This window comes from Colletotrichum destructivum, chromosome 5, assembly GCF_034447905.1.
Source record: "Colletotrichum destructivum chromosome 5, complete sequence".
In the NCBI taxonomy this organism is placed as follows: domain Eukaryota; kingdom Fungi; phylum Ascomycota; class Sordariomycetes; order Glomerellales; family Glomerellaceae; genus Colletotrichum; species Colletotrichum destructivum.
The window spans coordinates 932,983-957,558 of NC_085900.1; the positions used below are offsets into that span (position 1 = coordinate 932,983).

The window sequence follows — 24,576 nt, forward strand, 5'->3', positions numbered from 1 at the left end:
GGTGTGGCAAGGTGAGGAACGTGGTGACTGTCAGTTCTCCCGCATCAACTATTCTTCCGATTTTTCAATTATGGGGCAATGGCCCAAGCTCACCGAGAGCTTTTTTGGATCTTACGATGTCGAGCGGCAACTAGGATCTCTCTCCAGTCGTAATTGTAATCACCTCCCCTCGAATACTGCAACCCAACACCCCAATTGCAGCAGCTATGTCGCAAGCAACCTCAAGGCTTTTGTGGAAGTCCATTTCCTCCACATCAGCGACGCAATGCCGCAGATGCATCTCCCAAGCAGCGATCCCTAAGCAGACCCGGCCGACTGCCGCGCCGAATGCGTTCCAGACGAGACCCTCTCCGGCGCAGAGGAGGACGAAGACATACAAGACTGTGGAGGAGGCAAAGAGCAGATATCGATCAGGGGTAAGGGAGTCATTGCCGTTTGAAAACAAGCATCCAAGTCGAAGTTGGGAGCCGATGAGCTGACTAGGCTTTGTAATCAGCCTTTCTCGTGGAAGGCCGGTCTTCTGTTCGTCGGCACAGGTGCTGGCTTGACATGGTACTTTGAACACGAGAAGCAGCGCATGGAGCGCAAGCGCATCGCGGATGCGACCAAGGGCATTGGACGGCCCAAGGTCGGAGGGCCGTTTGAGTTGACCGACCAGAACGGAAACAAGTTCACGAGCGAGGACATGAAGGGCCGCTACGCATTGGTATGAACCGCCCCCAGTTGCGAATGCATACAGAATTGGCAGCAGCAGCTCTAACAAAAGTCACCAGGTCTACTTTGGCTTCACGCACTGCCCCGACATCTGCCCCGACGAGCTCGACAAGATGGCCCAGATGTACGACCTCGTTGAGCAGAAGCGACCCGGCTCGGTGCTCCCCATCTTCATCACGTGTGACCCGGAGCGCGACACCCCGGCGGTGGTCAAGGAGTACCTCGCCGAGTTCCACCCCAAGTTCATCGGGCTGACGGGTACCTACGACGAGATCAAGGACATGTGCAAGCTGTACCGCGTCTACTTCAGCACGCCGCAGCATGTCAAGCCCGGCCAGGATTACCTGGTAGACCACAGCATATACTTTTACCTGATGGACCCCGAGGGCGACTTCGTTGAAGCCCTGGGACGCCAGCACTCGCCATCGGCGGCGGCCAAGGTCATCCTGGACCACATGAACGACTGGGAGGGCAGCTGGAAGAAGAACTAAGGGCGGGCCGACGACGAAGGATTGAAGAAAAAGGGGGACAGGGAGGCCATGTCGAATTGTGTAATATGTACCACCAGCTGTTCATGCGATAGACCTTTGAGCAATGGGCTCCGAGACCACTCAATCACGTTGTAATATCATTGTACACATACGGACCGTTTTACGGACCTTGTAGCCGGTATCTATATGTTCCACGGCCGAAGTGTTCACTGGGAGGATGCTCTGAATCAAGAAAGGGTATCAAGATGTTCTCAAGTCCAAGCAAATGTTCTGTGTCACTTGAGGCTCTTGTAGGTAGCTCTCAACTCTGTGTTAGTGTAGACACAAATCGTAGTGACCCCCACTTGCCTTGAAAGACACCACTGACACGCCGTAGGGAATGGCATCAACTAGAAATCGAGGGTTACCAGACATTGCTCTTTCATCCTAGGTGCAACACTTGGCTATTTTACTGCCGTGTGAAGCCATTACACAGATAGTCAAGAAACACCCCGCCACCGCCGTCTGCAGCGGCCGCCGGCACGAGCTCTGCCGCTAAAATTAGCGAGTGGGGTGGCAGTGGGTCATGCGCAGGGGATGGCGGGGAGCTCTCAATGCCTCTATCACACCCAGTACGGAGTATGTACCTAAGGTATCTGCTGTATCCGTGCGAGTCCACCTCAACGTTGAATCATCTTCACCTCTCACTCACTTACTCACTCCGTCTTCTAGAGAGCCAACCCATTTCTACTCTTCAACCATACTATGCAAAACATTTCATGCTGTTGATTTCAAGCCGGGATACATAATGAGTCGGGCAGGTAGAGCCACGGGCCTTGGTCGGCTTTCGAGGCCGCTCACCACTTGGACGGCACGCGCTCCGTTCCGGCTCGCGACGGCCGGTATCGGGCGTCATGACAGAGGCTTCGCGGTCTTGAACAAGAACGGCGTAACAGGGCCAGTGCGCTGGGAGGCCTCGAGGCCGCAGCGGCGATTTAGCACCAAGAAGCCTGTTTTCGAGGCGGGCGAGGCCCCTTCATTTGCATTCGCATTCGAGTGAGTCAACCCGATCCCCTCTCCCCCGATAAGCATGTGTACGCCTCGTATAAGAGGCGGTGATCCCAACATTCGCATTTGTTTTCACCACATGAGTCGAAGAGCTGCGACTGACGAAAAGGCCAGCATTGACGGTGTCCTGCTGCACGTGGCAAAGCCCATCCCCGGCGCCGCCGAGTCGCTGCGGTACCTCAACGACAACAACATCCCCTTCATCCTACTGACGAACGGCGGGGGCCGGCCCGAGGCTGTCCGCGTCAGGGACCTTAGTGAGAAGCTCGGCGTCGAGCTCTCGGTGGACAACTTTGTGCAGTCGCACACGCCATTCCAGGAGCTGGTGCATGGGCCCGAGGGTCTGGGGGACAAGACCATCTTTGTGACTGGCGCCGACGCGCAGAAGTGCCGCGAGATCGCAAGGCAGTAGGTTTTCTTCACGCAAACGGCACATATACTCACTGCTCACATCAACGCGTCAGGTACGGGTTCAAGAATGTCGTGACGCCGGCAGACATCATCCACGCGTACCCGGACGTGTTTCCCTTTGATCGGCTCATGAAGTCGGTCTACGCGTCGACGCACGAGCCGCTCCCGAAGCCGATCCACACGGGCGGCGGCGACGCCGCGGAGTCGGAGGCGCTTAAGATCGACGCCATGTTCGTGTTCAATGACCCGCGCGACTGGGCGCTCGATATCCAGATCATCACGGACCTGCTTCTCTCGCGCGGGGGCGTGCTCGGGACGTACTCGGCCAAGAACGGCGACGCGGCGCTACCCAACGGCGGGTGGCAGCAGGACGGGCAGCCGGCGCTCGTGTACTCGAACGCCGACCTCGTGTGGCCGACGACGTACCACCTGCCGCGGTTCGGGCAGGGGGCGTTCCAGGCGGCTGTGGCTGGGGTGTGGCGCGAGGTGACGGGCGGTGCAGCGCTGCGGACAACGGTGTTCGGCAAGCCGTTCGCGACGACGTACCGGTACGCAGAGAGGGTGCTCAACGCGCACCGGCGGGCGGTGCTGGGCAGGACGAGCAAAGATGTCGGCGAGTTGGCGCCGCTGAAGACGGTGTACATGGTCGGGGACAACCCGGAGAGCGACATCCGCGGGGCCAACGACTACAGCAACGACGAGACGGAGTGGGCGTCGGTGCTGGTCAGGACGGGGGTCTGGAAGCATGAGAGGGGCCCGCCGACGCACGCGCCCAAGATGATTGTGGACGACGTCAAGGCGGCGGTGGAGTGGGCGCTGCAGAGGGAGGGGCGGACGACCAAGGTGTAGCGTTCATGGCGCGGGACTGTAGAGTGTGTCCAGCATTGCATGGGGCTGTAAAGGTCGTTGGCATATGACAACTTTAGAGGACATATTGAGCGAGGCGTCACGAATGACAGAGACAGAGACAGAGACAGAGTTGCCGGGAGATTGTCGTGACATGATAGGTGAAAGTGACTGGGTTGTGCTGTACCACAAATGACAAGGCGGGTTGAGGCGAGTTAGACACGAGACTAATGATTTGCGTGGCGTGAAGGCTGGCGTGGCATGACGACGAACTTGGTTTTATCTAGTTCAATTAACAGGTTTGGGTGGATCGTGAGCCGTCTTGGCTTGGTTTATGCGTATGTATGCGTATGTATGGATGTATGTGTGTGTGTGTGTGTGTGGTACTGAACATAGAGTACATATGCTAGGTGTGTATGTGCATGCATCCGCAGGTAGTGAATACCATTCATATGCGTCGCTATGTACGTCACATGCAAGTCCCTTTCCAAGATGTCCAAGCAGGGGTCGGCAGCTCCCGACTGGACAGGAGCAGGGTCCGTTGACGTCATGTTCGAGGGCGCTTGGGCTACGTGTTGTGTGCTTTGCGTGGCACAGCTTCCGAAATCCAGGTTTACATACCTAGCTGCCTGCAATCGCAAGACTTACACGACAGAGCAATGTTCACGAGACATTGGGTGGACGAGCCGAGTGTGTTAGTTGGGCGGGTTGAGCAGGACACATTTCGGGCGTAGCGCGAAAAACAACACGAACCAAAGTCGCTCTAGGAATTTTGACATGTGCCACGGGGCCCCTAGTTTTGGCAGTTTGTGAAATTGTGGCTTCGTGCTGATATTGATGGTCGACCGGGGACGATACCTTGGTACGTACCGTTGGCCTGCACCTGACCCAGGCTTCAACCCCACCGTCCGAGCATCTCCCCACGGCTCGGTCAACGAAACGGTCCAAACGGGTCTCGGCTAGGTAGCTGTGTGTCCCCTGTTGTCGCTACTGCTTACTGCTGCTATCGGTACACAAGTACCGATCGAGCGCTCATTACGGCTGCTTTTCCCTCACAACACACGACAAATTTCCTCTTTGCAACTGCAATCTATTCCATAGTTTACTATCACCCTTCTCTTCATCTGAACTACCTGTACACCGTACTTGTACCTACAGTCCTCCTGCCACCTGCAAACTCTCCTCTCCAACAAACACCTACCCCATAACCCCATCACCCCTCACTACCTATTTCGTACTTAAGATACACAAGCTACCTACCTAGAACAAGTTGGGGTCGACTGTACTGTGCTGTGCTGTGCTGTCCCGTCCTGTATAGAGTAGGTACGTACCTATACCAACGCTGGTGAGCCCCACGATAGGTAAGTCGATAACCCCTCACACAGACACACAGACGTCTTTGCACCCGATAAGACTTTCCCCCGACTCGCGACCGCAATCTGTCACCTCTCATCCCAGACCTACTTACTACCATTACCATACAATTGTCCCCTACCTCGCTCATTCTCACCGCAACGGAAGGGCAAGCTCGATTCTCCACCGAAGACTACCCTTAGGGTCTTCTCAGGCCCAAGCCATCCCTATTCCATCTACTCATCCCATCTACCTACCTACCTACAGTTCCTCCTGTTCCCACGAACTTACCACCACCGCACACCTCATCCTATTCGGAACCTGCCCACGTCGCCCTTGTGCCTGTCGCCGCAATGTCCTCCTCATCGCCCCAGGTCAACGGCCTGCCCCTGCGCTCAGCCTTGAAGACGGACGACGACAGCGACAAGCCCTCCTCCTCCTCGGCCACCACCTCCGGCAAAGGTCAGTTCTCCCCCTCGCTTCGCCCGGCCTTACCTGAAGTCTGCAGGCCCGGCACCCTCATCAAGTGGTATCGTGTGATGCCCTTTCGTCGGACATTTTGCAAACAATGGGCAACGCATCCATGCAAGCTCAAGCCGCGGTGGCCACTCGCTCACATGCTTTTGCCCCGGGTCACCCAGTGACGCTTCGCGCAACCTTGCTTCGCACACACCACAGTCACGACTTGATGGACTGGTACCGTCGCTGGGCTTACAAGACCTCAGAATCCCATGCCTTTGCTAACCCCGTCGCAGTCGTCCAAATCGCCGAGCCAGAGGCTGATACCGTCTCGCCCCCAAACCCACCACCTCCCGAACAGCAGGCTCACCATAAGAGGCAGTACGCCGCCAACATGGCAAAGAGACTGAGCGGCCGTATGGGCCTCACGAGCTCCTCTTCCTCTCGCTCATCTCCCGTTCTGGAACCCTCGCCTTCCCAGTCTTCTGCCGATGACTCCTCAGCAGCTGCCGCCGCCGCCGCCGCTCAGCAGTCTCATCACCGTCATGGCCAGAAACACTACTATGAAAGCCAGAAGCTGCTCGCTCAGCTTCATGACTGGCTGGAGCACGAGCGCAAAAAGAAGGCCTCGCGCAAAAGCAAGACGTCCCCCCGCCGCCGCTCGCCGCAGTCCAAGACTAAGAAGGAGCGGTCGCCAGCGCCCGACGCAGCAGCGGAGCCCGCCGCCGCACCCCGCCCCCGCTCCGACTCAATTGAATCCGATTCGAGCGATGTGTCGTTCGACAGGCTACAGAGGATTATCGAGGACAGCATGGCCTCCATGGGTATCAACTCGGTCCCTCAGATGTCCCCCAAGCTCGGCAGGCGCCCCTCTGCCCGCCACCGAAAATCCCACTCGCGCAGCTTGCTTCACAGGACGGCGAGCTCCGACACCGACTACGTTGGCGACGACGTCGTCGTGCCCACCTGCGACGCCGTCCTCGACAACTCCAAGACACTCAGCTACAGCGGCGGCGGCAGTGGGAAAAGCACCGACGACTTGAGCAAGGCAGACGACAAGGAAAAGGCCTGGGCGACATTCAAGAATGAAATCGTGCGCCTGACGCACACCCTCAAGATCAAGGGGTGGAGGAGGGTCCCCTTGGAGAGTGGCAACAGTGTCATAGTGAAGCGTCTCAGTGGCGCCCTGACCAACGCCGTCTATGTCGTATCTCCCCCTGAAAACCTCGATGAGAAGACGACTGGCAAGAAGCCCCCGCCAAAGCTGCTCTTGCGCATTTACGGCCTCGAGCATCTCATCGACCGTGAAAACGAGCTTAGCGTGCTCCGAAGGCTAGCTCGCAAGAGGATTGGTCCCAGACTTCTGGGATGCTTCACCAACGGCCGTTTCGAGGAGTACTTCAACTCCATCACCCTCACGCCCAGCGACCTGCGTGAGCCTGAGACCTCCAAGCAGATCGCTAAGCGTATGCGCGAGTTGCACGTGGGCATCGACGTCCTGGAACGGGAAAAGGACGAAGGTCCCGCCGTGTTGAAGAACTGGGACTCCTGGCTGGGAAACGTCGAGAAGAAGATTACGGCCCTCGACGACGGTGTTCGAAGGGGTAACAGCGTGTTCCGCGGCCACGGCTACGTCTGCGGCCTGGAATGGCACCGTTTTAAGGAGTTGTACGACAAACACCGTGAACTGGTGCTTAGCGCTTACAAGGGCCACCAGGGGATCCGCGAACGTCTCATCTTTGCCCACAACGACGTAAGTATAACGATCCCCCTTTCTATTTTGTGTAGTCTTTGGTTGGATAGGAGGAAAGAAATACTGACAGCTTCTAGACGCAATACGGCAACATCTTGCGCATGCGTCCGGACGACGAAAAGTCTCCCCTTCTGCAGCCCGCCAACGAGCACAAGCAACTCGTCGTCATCGACTTTGAGTACGCCGCTGCAAACGTCCCCGGTCACGAGTTCGCCAACCACTTTACCGAGTGGGCCTACGACTACCACCACGAGACCCTTCCCTTCCGCTGCAACACGGCCTGCTACCCGACCATCCAGGAGCAGCGCCGTTTCCTCAAGGCCTACGTCGAGCACCGCCCTCAGTTCATCCACAGCGCCGCCTCCACCCCGCGTCTCGGCCCCGCCGACGCACCCGCCGGCAGCACCACGCCAGCCCTCCTCCCAACCAGCTCCTCGAGCTCCATCGTCGAGTTCATGCTCGACGCCCGCGTGCCGCCGAACCACTGGAAGGACGAGGAGCGCCGCGCCGAGGAGGCCATCGAGGCCGAGGTCAAGGAGCTGTACGAGGAAACGCGCCTGTGGCGCGGCATCAACAGCGCCATGTGGGTCGCTTGGGGCATCGTTCAGGCCAAGGTGCCCGGCTTCGAGTCCCGCGAGGAGATTGAGCAGCAGGAGAAGCAGGCCCAAAACGAGGCCGCCGCCGCCGCGGGCGATGTCGACGCCAAAGCCGAGGTCCAGGCCGCTGCAGACGCTGAAGAGGACGAGGGCGACGAGTACGACTACCTTAGCTACGCCCAGGACCGCGCCTTCTTCTTCCTTGGCGACTGCGTAAACATGGGCATCGTCAAGAAGGAGGACCTCCCCGAAGACGTCCAGAGCCGGATCAAGATTGTGGACTTTTGAATTTGCTTACATACGACTCCCCCCTCGCTGATGTGTTTATAATTTTACCTTCAATACATGCATTAAGCTCGAATCAGAAAGCCAGCTTGACACCATTTTGAACATTGCTCTCGCAATTGGTCAAAGGGTATGGTTTGTTTGTATGTGTCTTGCGGCTGCTTCATTCTCCCTCCATGAAGAAACCGGTCTTTTCGCTCCTAATTTATGATGAATGATGACGTGGCCACTAAAGGCAAAAGACCCTCGAGACCCTTTCACCCCTTCAACCCATCTTGTTATACCGCTCCCTGGCCCGGTCCTGCACCGTGTTGACGTACTCGGCGTAGCTGTTCGTCGTTTTGCGCTGCGCCAGCTCCGCAGCGTCGCCGAGGTTGCCGCCCTCAGCGCCGAGACCGACGCCCTCTTGATACGCGTGTGTCGCAATCACCTCGGTGCGGCCGTCGCCCTTGGCGCCAAGCCCCTGCCCCGTGCTCCACCCCATCTTCGCCAGCATCCCCGCGCCCTTGGACTGCGGCGGGGCCGGGGGCGGCGTTGTCTTCTTCTCGGCGGGCGGGCGAGCGGCCGCTTGTTTGTCGTCTTTGCGCGCGGGCTTGCCGGCCCCTTGCACAGGGGCCACCTTGGGTTTCGCGGGCTGGTTGAAGACCTCTCTGCGCTCCTTGGCCCGGTCTCGATACTGCGGCCCCGACTCCTCCTTCGGCTGCTCCTCCGCCTGCTTCGCCATCCTCTTGTCCCGCGCGGCCAACCGCGGTTTGGCGGCCTTGACCTTGTCCGCGTCCGCCATGGCGTTCTTGTGGTTCCTCGACTTCTCGTGGGTGTTAAGATCCTCCAGCGTCTTGTATTTCATCATGCAGATCAGGCAGCAAATCTTTTCGCGGTCGACGTATGATACTGGTGTTGCTTCCGCCGCCACCGGCGTCGGGTCTGGAGTTCTGCCGCCCGTCGTCGATGTCGGTACCGAGGTTGGGCCACCGGATTCCCTGGCGGTTGCCTCACTAGGTGGCGTTGCTGTCGGTGCCGGTGATCTCGATAAGCTCGCCCCCGTGAGCGAAATTTTGATCGGACCGGTGGAGATTGCATTCGATCCAGACAGAGGTATCTTGATTGGAGCACGCTCTTCGGACTGACGCTGGTCGCCGCCGTTGTCGTTGCCGACGGGCAGGTCCGCGACTCGCTTGCCCTCGTGGATCTCGTCGTGCCGCCTCTGCCAGAACGCCATTTGACCAGCCATCGGCACTGACTTTTTGGCCGTTGAGGAAGGCATGCTTCCGTCCGCCTTGCGTTTTTTGCTCTTTTTGGATTCATCGTTGGCGTCGGTCTTGCTTCCGTCTGCAGATGTGCCGCCAGGAGGTGCCTCGGTGATCACTCTCTGACTGGGATAGACGTGCGGCTCCCAGTACTTGACACGGATTGATGGGTTAAATAGCGGATTGAACGAGATGCGCTCGATGGCACGGGTGACCTCTCGAAGTTCTGGAACGAAGACGCCCAGATGAATGGTTGAGACCGTCACGGGCTGCGAGGCGATGGTGAACTCGCGCATCATCTTGAACTTTTGCATCGCCGCCAAGGCGTCCTCCACGGTCCAAAATTCAGCAAAGCCAAAGTTGAACGACTCGTTCGTGTCTTGGTCTCGCATCAAGAACGTGCGATGGAGCGAGCCTGGCCTTGCGCCGTAGCCGGATGCGTCGCCGGTCGGCGCAGTGGATTTGAGTTTAGGCTGGTCGCCAGAGCCTCTTGATGCTGCGGGTTTCTGCACCAGCTGAAGCTTGCTGGCGCCCGCAGAGAATACATCCTCATTGACCGAAGTTGCCAAAGGGAAAAATACCAGGATCTGCGAGGGTGTATCAGCCGCATCACTTTCACCGGTCAAGAGATGCCGGTATTGAGATGGATCTGGTGAGGTCAGCACGACTTCCAGAGCACATGGCAATGGATTGTGGGGCAGCATCGTACCCGTTGGCGGACCACCGCAGTTTTTGCAGCGACTTCTCGTTGCGTAGTTTGAAAAGTCGCACGTCGGACAGTTCCAGTTAGGGGAGAGGCCGGCACGGTTGTCCCTCTCGGCGTCATCGCGGCTCCTTGCGTAGTGGATGTAGATAGAGGTCATCCCATCAGCGTCACCGTCCACCAAACCAGCAAAGTCAAGCGTCAGCTTGGGGTAATTCTCCTTGACGAACTCCACGGCGTCATCGATGTTGTCGAATTGTACGAAAGCACGGCGCTGGCCTGCGATGGATATGAGCTATTGTCGGGTGTAGAAAAGGGGCCTTTCGAATCTCTTACCTCGCCCCGACGGGAGGCGGATGTCGACGGCTGGGTAGTTGGATAAGCCGGCCTGTCGAAGAAGAGAGTCTCGCACATCCTCCAGAGACAAGCCTATGGGAAGGCCTTCGAGAATCACAGTGTCACTCGGAGCACCAGCTTGTCGAAGAGGCGATGCAGAGCGATCGCGACGAGAATAGCGACCTGGGCTGCGACCTGGAGAGGGGGAAAGATGACGAAAATCCTCGTCAGGACCACGTCGGGCATCATCGCGGCGAGTGCCATCGTCGTGGTGAGAGCGAGGGTAGCCCCGGCCACCTCGATCGTAACGACGTGGTCCGCGGTCGTCGCCGTCATGTGGGTGAAGTAGCGGAGGGTCTTCATCACGGCGATCCACATAGTCATGCCCACCACCGCCTTGATCTCTCGATCCAGGACGTGGCTGGTAGGCCTCACGCGGCGGTCCATGATAGTAGCGATCGTCGTAGTCTCTGGGGCGGTACTCTGGCCTGTCACGATGCCAATCGCGTAGGCGACCGCGATCAGCGTCACGGGGTCGGTTGTCCTCGGCGGCGTAGTTAATGGTGTCGTCGTCGTCGTAGGACAGCTCGAGGTTATTCCTGGGGGGAGACCTAGAGGCGTCTCGTCGTCCCGTGGGGAAGTTAGCGGAAGCTCAAACCAGCCAGATATTCTGCAGATGGTCATGTCCTCCGCAGGCTCAGCTTAGTCTCTTTACCCTGCCGCGTCCGATAGCCGTCGTTGTGGGAGTGGTGCTGGTTGATTTGATCTCGCGGAGGGGATCTTCGTCGATCGTAAGGTCCCCTCTCCGTCGAGCGATGGGTGTCCTCGTACATGATCGCGAGTCGCAATTAAAATGGGTGCGGCCTCTGTTCGCCAGATTGCTGAGGGAGGTTGGAGAGAGAGAGAGAGAAGTTGAAGAAGGGACGATCCACCTGGGGTCTGGCTTGCCTCATCTCGCTGCTTAGTCATACCAGGCGACCGATAAGCTTGTCGATAGGCAACGGCTGGTCTGTGCCCCGCTTAACTACCCCTGTGTCCATCCCTGTCCAGCTTGGATGTCACTCAATATTGTATTGTCCCTTATCCCTCCTGTCACTCTGCCCTATGAAGCAGCACGAGTTACGGCGGACTTGGTGACAGCAGCCAAGTGAAGTCGAGTTAGTCGGTGAATTGGGTTTTCCAATAGGCGCAATCGCAAAAAAAAACATCTCCTCAAGCCGAAGCCGAGGGGATCATTCTCTTTGATTCCGTATTTCTTCATGTCTTATTTACACAGTCTAAGACCCTGAACCCCGCAGTTCTGTTCTTAGCGGGCCGCGGACCCTCAACGTCGAACTATTGACGCATTCGTCAAGTGTCACCGTCCAAAGCAAGAAACACACCTTCGACATCTCCGAGATACAACCTATTGTACCAAGCTCTCACACCAAATATTAGACAATGGACCCTCAAGACCGCGGGCCGTGGGAGGTCTCCGATGGCGCTTGCTACGTCGCCCTCACCTACGACCTCCTCGACGCCACGTCCATCATGAACCGAGTCCGCTCACCACAGGCCGGGGCCATCGTCCTCTTCTCCGGCACAACGCGCGACACCTTTGGTGACAAGCCCGTCAAGGAGCTCCAGTACAGCGCGTACACTCCGCTCGCCCTTCGTACGATGCTCACCATCTCCAAGAGCATCCTTGAGCGGCACGGCCTCAAGGGGGTTGCCATGATTCACCGCCTTGGCACGGTACCCATCGGCGAGGAGAGCATCCTGATTGCCGTCTCGTCCCCGCACAGGCAGGCGGCGTGGAGGGCGGGCGAGGAGGCGCTGGAAGAGTGCAAGGCCAAGGTCGAGGTATGGAAGCGAGAGGAGTTCCACGGGGAAGAGGGCGTGTGGAGGGCGAATCGAGACGGCGTCGCTGGACAGAAAGTGGTCGACGCAGACAGCGAGGCTGGGGAGCGTGCTCAACAGCCACCGGCTCCTGCGTAGAGACCAACGACCTGCTTAGAGACACAAAGAGTCTATTTAATGTGGTTCTGGGTGCAACTACACATCAACATTTATCAATCGTCGAGATGGTGCCCGAATACTCTCACTCGGGGGAGACCTACGCCAGATACCTATATCTACTGTCTATTATCCGTAGACTGCCCAAACCAGCAACCTCTTAACACATCACAAGGCCAAATTCCCAATACATCCAACGTCTTCCGATGTAGAAATAACAATGGCGATGTCGGACTTGTCACAAAGAAAAGAAACCGCAGGGGCTGGGAGTGGCTTGCACCAGTCATCGGGTAGTCGGTCTGTCAGGTTTAGTAAGCACTCTAAACCACTAGTGACTTTGTCTTAGTTGGCAACCCAATACTTCTTCTTTCTCCCTCGCAACTTTCCCTCGAAGCCAACAAAGCAAAACCCCAAACGCTGAGTCTAGGTTGGAGGTTTGACACGTCTCTTATTCCCCTCTTTGCTGAAATGTTACCGAGTCAGCTTGACTCCTGTGTCCCCTAATGAGCCTCGCCGCCCTAGGAAAGGAGGCCATTGTCACCTGTCAGGTGCGCCAACGGCCAAGAAAAGGCTGAAGGCCCCGTCTGGATGTGCTGTGCCTCTCTAACCATCTCGGGCCTGGCGCCGTCAATATTACCCCCCCCCCCCCCCCCCCCCCAAGAGCCCAATCTCGTGAAAGAAGTTCTTCCAGCCTTCTCAGGTGGTGCAATCATTACTGCAAGTAGGCTCCCACGGGTCCAAATAGGTCGCCAAGCCGGGGCAGGGACGCTACCCACCCCCCATAATCACGGCTGAATTACAACAAGCCCGCAGGTCGGAAAAGCAAGGCGGAAGTCTGGCGATACCACCGATCTTGCCTTTCTTTTTTCTTTCTTTTTCTTCTCTTCTTTTCTTCTTCGCTGTCGATTTTCAACGGTTCATGCGCTGCAGATCGTTGTCGACGGCGTCTTGCACGCGGGATCCAGCATCTCCTCTCAATACAAAAGCTTGTCCGCATCGCAGGTAGTAACAGGAACGACGGACTAGCCACCCAACCGTCGACGAGGATGCGGCTTTCCAAGACCTTGGCCTTCGCGGCGCTGTTGAACGAGGGCGCCTCGTCGAAAGTCGTCTCGGCCAACTTCCACAGGGTTCAGTTCCCTGTCGACCTGGTACAGATTACGCGCCGCGGTGACACCCTGAACCTCGCCGCCATCAACAACATCACCGGCGGCGGATATTATTCCGAGGTGTACATCGGTACTCCGGGCCAGAAGACGCTGCTACACCTCGACACGGGCAGTAGCGACACGTGGGTCGTCGACAAGCGGGCCGACCTGTGCATAAGCCGGTCGCTACAAGGCCAGGTTGGCGGAGGCTGCGTCAGGCCCATCGACTCGAGCGCGAGTTCCACCTTCAAGGTCGTGAGTCGCAACGGCTTTGACATCACGTACCTCGACGGCAGGAATATCCGGGGAGACTACATCCAGGATACCGTGAGCTTCGATGGCAAAACAATCACCAACCAACAGCTAGGCTTCGCCACTCAAACTGTCAAGGGTTCGGGCTTGATGGGCCTGGGCTTCTCCGAGGGCGTGTCATCGCGGCGTCGATATCCCACCATTCTCGACAGCATGGTCGCGCAAGGCCACATAGGCCGGAAGGCGTTCAGCATGTGGCTGGTATGCAACTCGGCCTCCGCAACTTGGCAGCTTCCTCTCTAACCGCACATTGTTTTTTCATAGAATGACCTGTCTTCGTCTGAGGGGACTGTCCTCTTTGGAGGGGTTGACACGGAAAAGTACGTTGGAACGCTCACCACGCTTCCGCTCGTCGAGGACCCCAACTCGGGCAGCATCACCAGCTACAGCATTGCCATGACTGGAGTCGCAGTCGAGACCCCCGATGAGAAGCTGGTCCAAATGACCGCGGCTTTCTTCAACGCCACAACCATTCTCGACTCCGGCTCTACCGTGTGCTTATTCCCCGAAAGGCTGACCAAGTCCATCTGGGCGAAATTCGGCGTCGTCGATGCAGGATACGGGCTCATCGACTGCAAATGGAGAGGGGCCATGGGCGAGGGTCACTTCATCGACTTCGACTTGGCGCGCGTCAAGATCCGAGTCCCGCTGGAGGAGATGGTCCTCGACAACCTCGACCACATCATGGACCAGCTCGACGACCTCACCCCCTTCGACCGGACCTGCATGTTCGGGATCCAGAACAGCGCCATCTTCGACGTCACGAGCAGCAGATTCGCCATCCTGGGAGACACCTTCCTGCGGAGCGCGTACGTCGTGTACGACGAAACCAACCAGCAGGTCGGCATCGCCCAGGCGAACCTTAACTCGAGCCGGTCCAACATCATCGAGCTGCGCGCCGACGGGAGCGCCCTGCCGACAGCCACGGGCGTGGCGAGCCAGGTCACAACGCCTGCTCCGACGCGGACGGCCAGCGGAGACGCAACACGTCTTGTTTCGACGGCCTCGTCGACGCCTACTGCGGGCGAATCCGAGAGCGCTGCGTCTCATCAAAGTGCACCGTCTTTGGGATCAGATGGGCTTTTCGCCGTGTTGGCCATGGCTGTGTTCACCACCACGGGTGCGATGCTTTTAGCGGGTTGACATTGGTTGTTGAAGCAGTTGTCGCAGTTGTCCTACCAGAAAAACTGGTTCTGCCGCAGGCATTCGAAGGGTAAAGAGGAGTTCAGGACAGGTTCTAGCACGATCGCAATAAACCCAAGACACAATAAAGTCTTGGTGATATTATTCCCCTCAGACCTGTTGTGACTTGCAGTCCATGATTCAAGGTTTGTCATGCGGAACTTTGTAGCAAAGTTCGAGCCGCCAACGGGGTACACAGTTGGTACACAATCCCCCAGTGGAGCGGCTGCACCCGAAGGGGAAATTTTTTTTTCTCATGCGCTTTTCGTCAACCCGGATGCCGAGCGGCTTTTCCACTTCACATTCCACCATTGTCATTCCGAAACTCGGCTTCACCTTTTTGTTTTTGACTCACCTCTCATACCCACACTCACCGGGAGAAAAACAGCAGCACCGTGCCCTTTTGATACATCTCTCGTGCTCGCGTGCCCTTTAATAGTATTTCTCTTCTTGGAGACTTACTAAACAGCCAAACACTTGCTTGGTATCAGCTTCTTCTGCCCCTCCATCGTAACCCCTCCAAGAACGACAAATTTACCCCTCCACCCCACTCACTCACTCAACTCAACTCAACTCATACACACACACTCTCTCTCTCAAACTCACACTCACATAATGGCCACCGACCGTGTCACATCCGTCGACCTCACCGGTCTCAAGAAGATCGGCCAGGGAAAGGTCCGCGATGTCTTCGAGGTCGACGACAAGACGCTCCTTTTCGTCGCCTCCGATCGCGTCTCGGCCTTTGACGTCGTCATGAAGAACGGCATCCCCGACAAGGGTGCCATCCTCACCCATGCCTCCGTAAGAACTCACTCACTCAATCATTCACCCCTTGGGCCAAAACCAAACATGAGACAATAGTCTTGCTAAGAGGAAACAAACCGTCCGTAGGCACACTGGTTCAAGGTCCTCTCGGACCGAGTCCCCGGTCTCAAGACCCACTTCCTCACCCTCGACCCTCCGGCCGGCCTGCCCGCCGCCGACGCTGCCCTCATCAAGAACCGCGCCATGCAGGTCCGCCGTCTCAAGGTCATCCCCCTAGAGGCCATTGGTACATATGACCCCTCTTTCTCACACTCAAACTCACCAATCCCCGGCTAACACATCGCCAGTCCGCGGCTACATCACCGGCTCTGCCTGGAACGAGTACAAGGCCAAGGGCACCGTCCACGGCATCCAGGTTCCCGCCGGCATGCAGCAGTCCCAGGCCTTCGAGACGCCCCTTTACACGCCCAGCACCAAGGCCGAGCAGGGCGAGCACGACGAGAACATCCACCCGGACGAGGCCGTACGCCTCGTCGGCGAGAAGCACGCGCGCCGCGTCGAGGAGCTGGCGCTGCGCCTCTATTCCGCGGCGCGCGACTACGCCGCCGAGCGCGGCATCATCCTCGCCGACACCAAGTTCGAGTTCGGCGTCGACCCGGACACGGACGAGGTCGTGCTCGTGGACGAGGTGCTCACGCCGGACAGCAGCCGGTACTGGCCCGCCGACAAGTACGAGGTCGGCCGCGACCAGGAGAGCTTCGACAAGCAGTTCATCCGCAACTGGCTCATCGAGCAAGGGCTCAAGGGGAAGGAAGGTGTCGCGCTGCCCGAGGACGTGTGCCGGGCCACGGCGGAGAAGTACAAGGACGTTTTCCTGAAGCTGGTGGGCCAGAGTTTCGACGAGGTTGTTGCGCGGTCGTAGCCGAGAAGGGGGTTTGGAGGGGCTGTTATGTGACGGTGTTTGGTGCGAGTGCTATACCACAGGCTGATATCGGACGTCCGCTAGAGCGGGTAGAGAGAAAATGAAAAGAACGGAATAACACTTGCAGTGGGCCATCGCCCAGGTCTCTTGGCGATATAAGCCGATGCAGAGAGGTCTTCTCAGATCATTCTGTTAAGGAATTACCAACGTCATGCGTACGCAGGACAAGCACTTCTCGCAATGGGCGTCGGTGTTTTCTAGCTCTATAGCATCTAATTTGCACCGTCTACGCGTCCAGCTTCAAGCGATCCAGCATTGTGTCGATCTTCCCAAGTAATATCTGGTAGTTGATGGCATCTGAGGCGAACTCGTCCTCAGCCACCTCACCGGCCAACGTCTTGACACCCTGGCCACCCTGGCCACCCTCGCCCTCCTCTCCGCTCTCTCCGCCCTCGCCGTCCCTCACAGAAGTCGCAGCGGATGCCGCTTTCACGGGGGCGGTAATGGGATCCTCCTTCCCATCAGTCTGCTGCTGCTGCTGCTGCTGCTGCTGCTCACTCTGCGCGGCAATGGTCTCCGCCAGGGCGGCGTCGATCTCGCCCTCCTCGTCCATCATCTCGTCGAGGTTGGCGTCCTCGAAGCGCAGGCGGAACCGCTCGCCCAGGTAGTACCGGATGTCGTCCAGCAGCTCGATGGTGTCCGTCTCCTGACGGTTCCTGATCCGCTCGGCGCTCTCGCGGATGAGCTCAGCGAACTCGGGCTCATCGATATAGTCCTCCAGCCGGTCGGCGAGGTACCGCGCGCCGAACTCCTCGAGCCGCTGCACCCGCAAGTCCCAGGCTGCGTGGATTACGTCATAGATGTTGATGGGCTCCATCTCGTCCTGCTGCTGTTGCTGCTCTTCACCCTCCTCCTGCCGCCCCGCTGAGGCGTGCGTGCGGTCGGCCCACACATTGCTGTTGCCGCTGCCCAGGGTACTGATGGCCTGCGCGGCCTTGGTCTTGAGCTTATCGAGGAACAGGATGTCGGCCGTGTACAGCAGGTCCAGGGCGAGTTCGAGGGGGCAGTCGACCTTCTCGGTGTAGAGGTAAGTGAGGACAATCTCGAGGACGTCAGGCATGCAGTCCACCGTGACGACGTGGAGGTGCTCCGAGTCCTGCGCCTCGCGGAACTCGCTGGAGAACATGGTCTCGAAGTAGGGGCTGCGGATGAGCATCGCCTTGTGCACCGGGTATACCACCGATTTCCTAGGCCTCCGCTTCGGCCTGTCGCCGTCAGTGTTGACGGCCGGGCCAAGGGGAATTCCATTGAGGCGGACAACGCCGGCGTTGGCGTCGTCGTCCTCTCCCGCGTCGTTCCCGACCTCGTCGCTCTCGGGTTCGTGCGCACAGAGGAGGCAGTCAGCGAAGATGGAGTTGTCGTGGCGCCACTTAATGTCGCCTACGCGCTTCGTCTCGGCCACCATCTTGTGGCCGAGGACCTTGTCGCGGTAGAAGCGCTCGACCTGGCCCTGAGCGCGCTTCACCTCGTCTTCATACCGCTGGCGCGCGAGGCGGCGGTCGCCGCCCGCGAGAATCGCCTCCCAGAGCTGCTCGATCTCGAGCTGCTTGCTGAGCTTGTCGACACCTGTGAGCACCTCCTCCTCCGAGACGGTGCTGCGCGGGGTGACGACGTCTCTCGGGACCTCGCCGAGGTAGAGGTAGCGTAGGGCGACCTGGAAGGACTCCAGCGGGAGGGTAGACGGGAGCTTCCACGTTGTTGTTTCGGGCGCGTCGGACAGCTTTCTACGAAAGTACGGCGTCCGCGCCGCCAGGATGAACTTGTGCAGGTCGAAGGACTGCGCCGCGGCGATCAGGCCGATGTCCGCCGTCTTTGGGACGGCCTTCGAGAGGAGACTGGTGATGTGACCCGCCCATGGCTGCAGGGGATCCGTCGATTTCGAGTAGTCATACTCCAAAAGAAGGTTTCTTATCCTATCGTTGAGGGCGTTGTAGATGCATCTCTCCCCTTGGAACGTATTTCTCTCAGCCAGAGCACCTGGTTCGGTTCAGTCGACAATACCACTCATGTGCATCGCGGTACTTACCGGACTCCAGGAGCAGCTGTACGAGTTCCAGATGGCCACATAGACTGGCCTTGACACCTTTCATCAGTGACATCCCAGCTGAGCCCGTCCTCCTGGCACACTTACAATGATCAGGGGGGTATAGTCAAAGCGATCCTTGCCATTGATGTTCACGCCCGCCGATATCAGCTCTTGACACGTCTTCAGGTCACCTCTCCTGCAAGCCAGCAGGAAGGCCTCAAACTCGACGGACTGATCCAGGGGATTATCCTCTCTCAACACGCCATTTTTGATCAATTCATTCTCGTTTTTGAGCTGTATTTCGAGTTCGTCTTTCCGAAGCACCATTGTGGTGGGGTTGCTTAGAAGAACACTCTAGAAGGGTCTATATCCAAAGCCACAGAGGTAAACAGCAAAGCCAGACTTAGAAACCGATGCATGAAAGGAGGTCCTTCTGTCAGGTCAATGAGAGGAAGTTGAGTGAGATAAAAGAGGGAGAGGGTGTGTGTCAAGTCCGATAACTCCATGCCCACCTCCATGAGACTCGCCTCCGCACAGGCCACTAAGGACTTTGGTTACGTGATGGCGTCTTGCCTCTTGCGCACATCAACAGGACCCCATGGTGGACCCTTTGAGAAGCTTATCTCTTATCAGTTCCTTTTATCGATAGCAGCTGTCTAGATCTTCCTAGAAAAGTGGAGATATAAGCTCCAGGGAAGGATCATCTCTGCTCCGACACTAGCGCCGTTGCCATGGCACCTGCCCCCAATTGTTTACCGAGCTCGATCTTGTTAGTGCCCATGCAACCAACCTCTGTTCACCAGCTTTGACTTGCTGTGCACATTCGGTCAACCATAACCACCATCACCACCAACAGCTTGGGTACTAACAATAGCAGGTTCGCAACGCCGCCACCAACTATCTCTCAACTTCTATGGATACACACAGAGATTCCCTCTAATCAGATTCATTGCGCGTTGTATCCAAGATGACTTCAGAGGCGGACAAGTATGAGGTGCTGGAGAAAATCGGTATGCACACCCACTCACAAGCTTTTCCTCCTTCCGAAGTTGAGCCCTGCCCTCCTCAAAGAGCTTTTGGCTGACGCATGGAACGAAACAGGTCATGGCTCCTTTGGAATCATCCGAAAGGTTCGGAGAAAGGCCGACAGCCTCGTCATGTGCCGGAAGGAAATCAGCTATCTCAAGATGTCGCAAAAGGAGCGCGAGCAGCTCCACGCCGAGTTCCAGATCCTCTCGACCCTCCGTCACCAAAACATTGTCGGCTACTACCATCGCGAGCACCTCAAATCCACTCAAGACCTCCACCTCTACATGGAGTACTGCGGCAATGGCGACCTGGGTCGCGTCATCAGAGACCTGGCCGTAAAGGGACAGCGCGCGCAAGAGTCGTTCGTGTGGAGCATCTTCTCGCAGCTGGTTACTGCGCTCTACAGATGTCACTACGGCATTGACCCTCCCGAAGTCGGCAGCAACGTGTTGGGCCTCTTCAGCACAGCTTCCAAGCCAAAGACGCCCCCCGGCACCATGACGATCCTGCATCGCGATCTGAAGCCCGAGAATGGTACGTTTCGTCGCCCTACCAACCATCGGCGTGTTTGCTAACCACGTGATAGTCTTCCTGGGAGAGGACAATTCGGTGAAGCTTGGCGACTTCGGTCTGTCCAAAATGATTCAGTCTCACGACTTCGCCTCGACCTACGTCGGCACGCCCTTCTACATGTCGCCCGAGATCTGCGCCGCCGAGAAGTACACCCTAAAGTCCGACATCTGGTCTCTGGGATGCATCATCTATGAACTCTGCGCTCGCGAGCCCCCCTTCAACGCCAAGTCGCATTTCCAGCTGGTCCAGAAGATCAAGGAGGGCAAGGTGTCGCCCTTGCCTAGCTGCTATTCGAGCGAGCTCATGGGTACCATCAAAGACTGTCTGAGAGTCAACCCCGACCACCGCCCGGACACTGCACAGCTTCTAAACCTCCCGGTCGTCCGACTGATGCGCAAAGAGAGGGAGGTCGTGGAGCTCAACAAGGTCATCAAAGCCAAGGAGGATACGCTGGCGCGTCGGATGAAGGAGTTGGATGAGAAGACTGCTGCCTTTGAGGCCGACAAGGCCGCCGTCAGGCAAGAAGTAGACAGCTCGCTGCGGAGAGAATGGGAGGTCAAAGCCCGCCTTGAGATCGACCGCCAGATCAACTCGGAAATCGAAGCCCTCCGAAAGCGATTCGAGAGCGAAGTGCAGTCTCGCGTCGAGGCAGAGCTGCAGAGAAAGACGGCCAGCATGGCCATCGAATCCTCCCAGGCGCACGACCTCGACAGTTCTCTGACCAAGTCCGAGTACCCTCGATCATCGGTCGGCAACGGCAGCGTTGATGAGGAACTGTCGACGTCGACGGACCTCACCGACATCTCGACCGACAGCCCTATCGCGAATAAGAAGGCCACTCGCACGCCCTTCGGCCGAGCCCAGACTATGTTTGTTGGCGGCATGGGCACACCCATGGACATCGAGATGGCGTCTCCATCGCCCATCAACATTGCTTCCCTGTCGCTTTCTCCTCGACGCACCGCCGCCACTAGAGTACCGAACCTTAACAGCGGTAACATCTTCTCCGAGAACGCCGGCGCGTCGAGCGATCCAATGTGGGATCTTCATCGCGATACCATCTGCATTGACTCGGACGATGAGGACGTCGTTCCCTCGCCGACGCGCAACATCAAGTCGAGACAGAATCCCTTCACATCCAAGGACCGCCCTGTCCTGACGTCTCAGAAGTCGGTTCCCATTTCGCGAGTCAAGCCTCAGTTCTCGGCGAACGGCCTGAACCAAAACAAGACACTGCCTACGCTGCCCAATATGGCCTCGAACCCCGACTTGGGCCGTGGCGTCCGCGATCGAGGTCAGTCACCCTGCCGCCGGCTGAGTAAGATTCCTTCGGCGGCGAACTTGACGGCTACGAGCGGCGGCGAATCCCCGGGCGGTCTTTCCCGCAAGAACTCAACCAAGAAGGACCAGGAACCCCTTGGCAAGCTCGCTGCGAAGAACAACATCAAGGGCAGGACGCTGGTTGAACTCCAGCAGGCCCGAGCAGGCGGCCGCCCCCTCTCGGCCGTCATGTCTGGCGGCGAGAACATCAGTCCTAAGAGGGCGTTCAAGGACCGCATCGCGGAGCGTCGGGCCAGCGGCGGCGAGCCTGCTGCAGTTTGGGATCCTGAGCGGGATGAGATGCCCAGTCCTTTCTTGGTGCGACGCAAGCCCATGGCCAGAGTCTAAGATGATTTCTTTTCTGTTGGCATAACACGAGCGTTGGTTTGCGAAGAGATACCAAAGCATGCACACGGTTCATTCATGGGAGGGATTGTCTTTTTTTCCTTTTGTCTCCCCTGCTCCTTTGTCATTACCATCGTTTTCATCACTCTCCTTTGTTCTGGCGGCACCGAAAAAAAGAAACAAGTCGGGAGACAGAAACACTCCGATGGGAGTAATTGTGGGTATTATACACACAACAATCATGAGTCCTGGTGATGACCAGACGGGACTCTTGATTTATACACTTATGAAGATGATTTTCAGAGGTGTTGGATGGAATTGGGTGTTGCCGGACTCGGCTGGGGGAGGTGTCATTTACATTGCGGATGCCGCTACGGCGTTGAGGTAGATTGTTTGTTGGCTACCTGTACAAGTTGCATTAGGGTTGCAGGTGTACTTTTATCATGGACGAGACAAATATCCATCTTTCAGTGTCTATTGTGTGCATACATATCCATAGCACTGGAATTGCCGAACTGGGTGAGATACTCTGCATGAGCGATCTTGTAGTATTGGGACACGACATGCGACATCGCCTGTCAGCGTGCCAATAGTTGCTGGGTCCCGAGTTCCTTACTCGAACTGGCACGAGAGGTCTCCGTGGCACCCGGTTGTGTTCAACTGAGTATCCCATCTCAAGCATGCAGGGTTGGAGACATTCCGGGGTTGGTCGGACGAAAAGAGACTGGCCAAACAAGTCAGAGACACTATCACATTCCAGACGCCTTCCGAGGTTTCTGCGCCATGTTGTCTCCTTGACTCGTCGCGACGACGGCGACGACGACGACGACGCCGGCGCCGCCCCAATGATGATGGATGGTTGGGCATTGGCCGAGACACGAAACGGTCAAAGAGTAAGAAAGAGACCGGGAAAGGGTAATGCTTGCTTTTTCTCTCAGTTGTAAGCCTTTGGTAAGCACATCATGCATGACTTCCCTGAGACCGCCCCCCCCCCCCCCCTTTTCCATATGCATAGCACCGAGTCTAATACAGCCCCCGCTAGAAACATTCGTCGTCCGTCATCATCCCATTGCTTTACAGTCCTACCGAGAGATCTTTGTTCTAATAGTAGGGCCGGGGGGGTACTGTAGACGCGCGAGTGCCGGGTCTTCCTAACCGGTATGTATATGTATGCATGTCTCAGAAACGCATGCCCGCGTCCGCATACGCGTGCAGGCCCGCCAGCGACACCCTACAGCCGCCGTCGCCAGGTGATGTGCCGTAAGGAAGATCATTAGGGCGGGCAGTTGTTCGATATGTGAGGGACGGGACGGGGTGGTTGGTGGTAGAGGGGTGCGATGTGTAGGGGGCGGGGAGAAGGAGGAGGAGGATGAGAAGCATATGTTTGCTTGGTGATCGCTGCGTCGGCCATCATGGCGCTGAGACATGACTTCCTGTGTGTGATGGACGGCATATGTGATTGTGGGCATTTGCTGCATTAGCTCCGTCGTTTCCTCGATAGACGGAGACGGACGAGGCGCGCCTGGAAATGGTCCCCTTTGGACATCGACGAACTTGAGCCCCCCGCTGTTGCGTTGACTCGGGCTTGTTTAATCTAATGATTTCGTTGCCCTCGGGATCGAATGACCTCGCCCTCGCGAGAAGGGAGAGAGGGGGTTAGAGGGCATACGCGGTGACCACATACGCGGCATTGGGGGGGGAGAACCAACGTGGTTCACTCATCAGCTCATCAGGCCAGGCCAGGCTCAGGGTCCATTTAGGTTTGGTATGTCATGAGATATTTGCTTTTGTCTCTTTAGTTCATTGCTCGCTTAGCCTCCCTCCTTGCGCAGCTTAATGAGCGTCCCGTCCCCCGGCGGTTCCTTCTCGCATACGTATGTGTGAGAGATAGAGGGAGGGAGGAAGGGGAGGAGAGGCTGTAGAGCACCCGAGAGCAGTGGCCGCAAAGAGATCTGCTTGCTCTGCGGGCGACGTGCAGATTGGGTGTTGGAAAAAGCCCCGGAAGAAGCAAAGAGGCCTGCCCGCGTCTCTCTCCCGCACCGACGGAAGCAAGGTTAAGGCCAAGGCCAAGGTCAAGGGGGCGAGGCAGGTAGGTGTAGGCTTGCTCTCTTCCTCTCCAACAACCACCATACTCTCTCCATGCCGGCCCCGGTGTCAGCCTCGACTCTCAAGTGCTTTTCGAGGCATTCGCGAAGAGGCTAACGAAGTGGTTGTCCAAGTCGGACTAGTGTTCCCCGGAGAAAAGAGACACTAATACCATACCCTGAAGCTTTCCAAGGTCAGACAGACATGGGTGAGGGATGCGTTGTGCAAGGCTGTCTTGCTTTACGGGAAGCCAGATTTATCACTTCGTGATCGCCATGGAATAGGATCTAGATTGTGGGTGATGCGGTATCTCGAGTCTCCCAGGCTGTAAGCTGTAAAGATTAGGTTGTCCGGGGGGCGGGAGGAGACATGTCTTGGTCTGTTTTTTTTTGTTGCGTGTGTCTCAGTCGTATTCGTCGACTAGCGATGGAGTTGTCTTACGAGAAGATAAGCAAGGGGAACCGAAAACAAGACGACGTCGACGACGTCGACGTTCCTCAACCACCCCCCCGTTCCGGTTATGACGCCGGCGTTCCTGGACCTGCCCCCCACCCCTGGTTGGATTTGCTC

At 57.4% G+C, this 24,576-nt stretch overlaps 9 protein-coding genes across 9 annotated transcripts; 7 read left to right on the top strand and 2 right to left on the bottom strand.

Annotated features, from left to right (window-relative positions):
* The first annotated feature begins 136 nt into the window (after positions 1-136).
* CDEST_07882 (Putative copper chaperone SCO1/SenC, Thioredoxin-like superfamily) lies at positions 137-1,437 on the top strand. The gene is made up of 3 exons (XM_062924041.1): positions 137-416; positions 497-706; positions 774-1,437. The coding sequence occupies exons 1-3, from the start codon at positions 207-209 to the stop codon at positions 1,203-1,205; spliced, it is 852 nt and encodes a 283-aa protein (XP_062780092.1). The 5' UTR covers positions 137-206; the 3' UTR covers positions 1,206-1,437.
* Positions 1,438-1,992: 555 nt separating this feature from the next.
* Positions 1,993-3,512, top strand: CDEST_07883 (Putative HAD-superfamily hydrolase, subfamily IIA, HAD superfamily; the record flags this gene model as incomplete). Its single annotated transcript, XM_062924042.1, has 3 exons — positions 1,993-2,240; positions 2,367-2,660; positions 2,717-3,512. The coding sequence occupies 3 exons, from the start codon at positions 1,993-1,995 to the stop codon at positions 3,510-3,512; spliced, it is 1,338 nt and encodes a 445-aa protein (XP_062780093.1).
* A 1,059-nt stretch (positions 3,513-4,571) lies between these two features.
* On the top strand, positions 4,572-7,961 carry CDEST_07884 (Putative choline kinase, protein kinase-like domain superfamily). Its single transcript, XM_062924043.1, has 4 exons — positions 4,572-4,832; positions 4,903-5,324; positions 5,618-7,074; positions 7,152-7,961. The coding sequence occupies exons 2-4, from the start codon at positions 5,216-5,218 to the stop codon at positions 7,956-7,958; spliced, it is 2,373 nt and encodes a 790-aa protein (XP_062780094.1). The 5' UTR covers positions 4,572-4,832; positions 4,903-5,215; the 3' UTR covers positions 7,959-7,961.
* Positions 7,962-8,220: 259 nt separating this feature from the next.
* Positions 8,221-10,925, bottom strand: CDEST_07885 (Putative G-patch domain, Zinc finger, RanBP2-type, RNA-binding domain superfamily; the record flags this gene model as incomplete). The annotated part of the gene is made up of 4 exons (XM_062924044.1): positions 8,221-9,851; positions 9,912-10,184; positions 10,242-10,293; positions 10,368-10,925. The coding sequence occupies 4 exons, from the start codon at positions 10,923-10,925 to the stop codon at positions 8,221-8,223; spliced, it is 2,514 nt and encodes an 837-aa protein (XP_062780095.1).
* Positions 10,926-11,331: 406 nt separating this feature from the next.
* Positions 11,332-12,730, top strand: CDEST_07886 (Putative molybdopterin biosynthesis MoaE). Its single transcript, XM_062924045.1, has one exon. The coding sequence runs from the start codon at positions 11,682-11,684 to the stop codon at positions 12,216-12,218; it is 537 nt and encodes a 178-aa protein (XP_062780096.1). The 5' UTR covers positions 11,332-11,681; the 3' UTR covers positions 12,219-12,730.
* Positions 12,731-12,903: 173 nt separating this feature from the next.
* Positions 12,904-15,030, top strand: CDEST_07887 (Putative aspartic peptidase A1 family, aspartic peptidase domain superfamily). The gene is made up of 2 exons (XM_062924046.1): positions 12,904-13,897; positions 13,961-15,030. Exons 1-2 carry the CDS (start codon positions 13,283-13,285, stop codon positions 14,837-14,839), a joined length of 1,494 nt encoding a protein of 497 aa, XP_062780097.1. The 5' UTR covers positions 12,904-13,282; the 3' UTR covers positions 14,840-15,030.
* A 74-nt stretch (positions 15,031-15,104) lies between these two features.
* CDEST_07888 (Putative phosphoribosylaminoimidazole-succinocarboxamide synthase, SAICAR synthetase) lies at positions 15,105-16,717 on the top strand. Its single transcript, XM_062924047.1, has 3 exons — positions 15,105-15,682; positions 15,773-15,932; positions 15,994-16,717. Exons 1-3 carry the CDS (start codon positions 15,494-15,496, stop codon positions 16,566-16,568), a joined length of 924 nt encoding a protein of 307 aa, XP_062780098.1. The 5' UTR covers positions 15,105-15,493; the 3' UTR covers positions 16,569-16,717.
* Positions 16,221-19,203, bottom strand: CDEST_07889 (Putative ankyrin repeat and BTB/POZ domain-containing protein). Its single transcript, XM_062924048.1, has 3 exons — positions 18,760-19,203; positions 18,655-18,703; positions 16,221-18,605 (listed from the first exon to the last, which is right to left on the bottom strand). Exons 1-3 carry the CDS (start codon positions 18,979-18,981, stop codon positions 16,855-16,857), a joined length of 2,022 nt encoding a protein of 673 aa, XP_062780099.1. The 5' UTR covers positions 18,982-19,203; the 3' UTR covers positions 16,221-16,854.
* A 250-nt stretch (positions 19,204-19,453) lies between these two features.
* On the top strand, positions 19,454-22,400 carry CDEST_07890 (Putative serine/threonine-protein kinase, active). The gene is made up of 3 exons (XM_062924049.1): positions 19,454-19,664; positions 19,756-20,217; positions 20,270-22,400. Exons 1-3 carry the CDS (start codon positions 19,622-19,624, stop codon positions 21,922-21,924), a joined length of 2,160 nt encoding a protein of 719 aa, XP_062780100.1. The 5' UTR covers positions 19,454-19,621; the 3' UTR covers positions 21,925-22,400.
* The last annotated feature ends 2,176 nt before the right edge of the window (positions 22,401-24,576 follow it).

Coding starts and splice junctions, on each gene's coding strand:
- CDEST_07882 (XM_062924041.1), top strand. CDS start 207: ATGTCGCAAGCAACCTCAAGGCTTTTGTGGAAGTCCATTTCCTCCACA. Junction 417..496: donor AGAGCAGATATCGATCAGGG/GTAAGGGAGTCA, acceptor CTTTGTAATCAG/CCTTTCTCGTGGAAGGCCGG. Junction 707..773: donor TGAAGGGCCGCTACGCATTG/GTATGAACCGCC, acceptor AAAAGTCACCAG/GTCTACTTTGGCTTCACGCA.
- CDEST_07884 (XM_062924043.1), top strand. CDS start 5,216: ATGTCCTCCTCATCGCCCCAGGTCAACGGCCTGCCCCTGCGCTCAGCC. Junction 5,325..5,617: donor GGCCACCACCTCCGGCAAAG/GTCAGTTCTCCC, acceptor ACCCCGTCGCAG/TCGTCCAAATCGCCGAGCCA. Junction 7,075..7,151: donor TCATCTTTGCCCACAACGAC/GTAAGTATAACG, acceptor GACAGCTTCTAG/ACGCAATACGGCAACATCTT.
- CDEST_07890 (XM_062924049.1), top strand. CDS start 19,622: ATGACTTCAGAGGCGGACAAGTATGAGGTGCTGGAGAAAATCG. Junction 19,665..19,755: donor TGAGGTGCTGGAGAAAATCG/GTATGCACACCC, acceptor GGAACGAAACAG/GTCATGGCTCCTTTGGAATC. Junction 20,218..20,269: donor CGATCTGAAGCCCGAGAATG/GTACGTTTCGTC, acceptor ACCACGTGATAG/TCTTCCTGGGAGAGGACAAT.
- CDEST_07886 (XM_062924045.1), top strand. CDS start 11,682: ATGGACCCTCAAGACCGCGGGCCGTGGGAGGTCTCCGATGGCGCTTGC.
- CDEST_07887 (XM_062924046.1), top strand. CDS start 13,283: ATGCGGCTTTCCAAGACCTTGGCCTTCGCGGCGCTGTTGAACGAGGGC. Junction 13,898..13,960: donor AGGCGTTCAGCATGTGGCTG/GTATGCAACTCG, acceptor GTTTTTTCATAG/AATGACCTGTCTTCGTCTGA.
- CDEST_07888 (XM_062924047.1), top strand. CDS start 15,494: ATGGCCACCGACCGTGTCACATCCGTCGACCTCACCGGTCTCAAGAAG. Junction 15,683..15,772: donor CCATCCTCACCCATGCCTCC/GTAAGAACTCAC, acceptor AACCGTCCGTAG/GCACACTGGTTCAAGGTCCT. Junction 15,933..15,993: donor CATCCCCCTAGAGGCCATTG/GTACATATGACC, acceptor ACACATCGCCAG/TCCGCGGCTACATCACCGGC.
- CDEST_07889 (XM_062924048.1), bottom strand. CDS start 18,981: ATGGTGCTTCGGAAAGACGAACTCGAAATACAGCTCAAAAACGAGAAT. Junction 18,704..18,759: donor ACTATACCCCCCTGATCATT/GTAAGTGTGCCA, acceptor AAAGGTGTCAAG/GCCAGTCTATGTGGCCATCT. Junction 18,606..18,654: donor ACAGCTGCTCCTGGAGTCCG/GTAAGTACCGCG, acceptor GAACCGAACCAG/GTGCTCTGGCTGAGAGAAAT.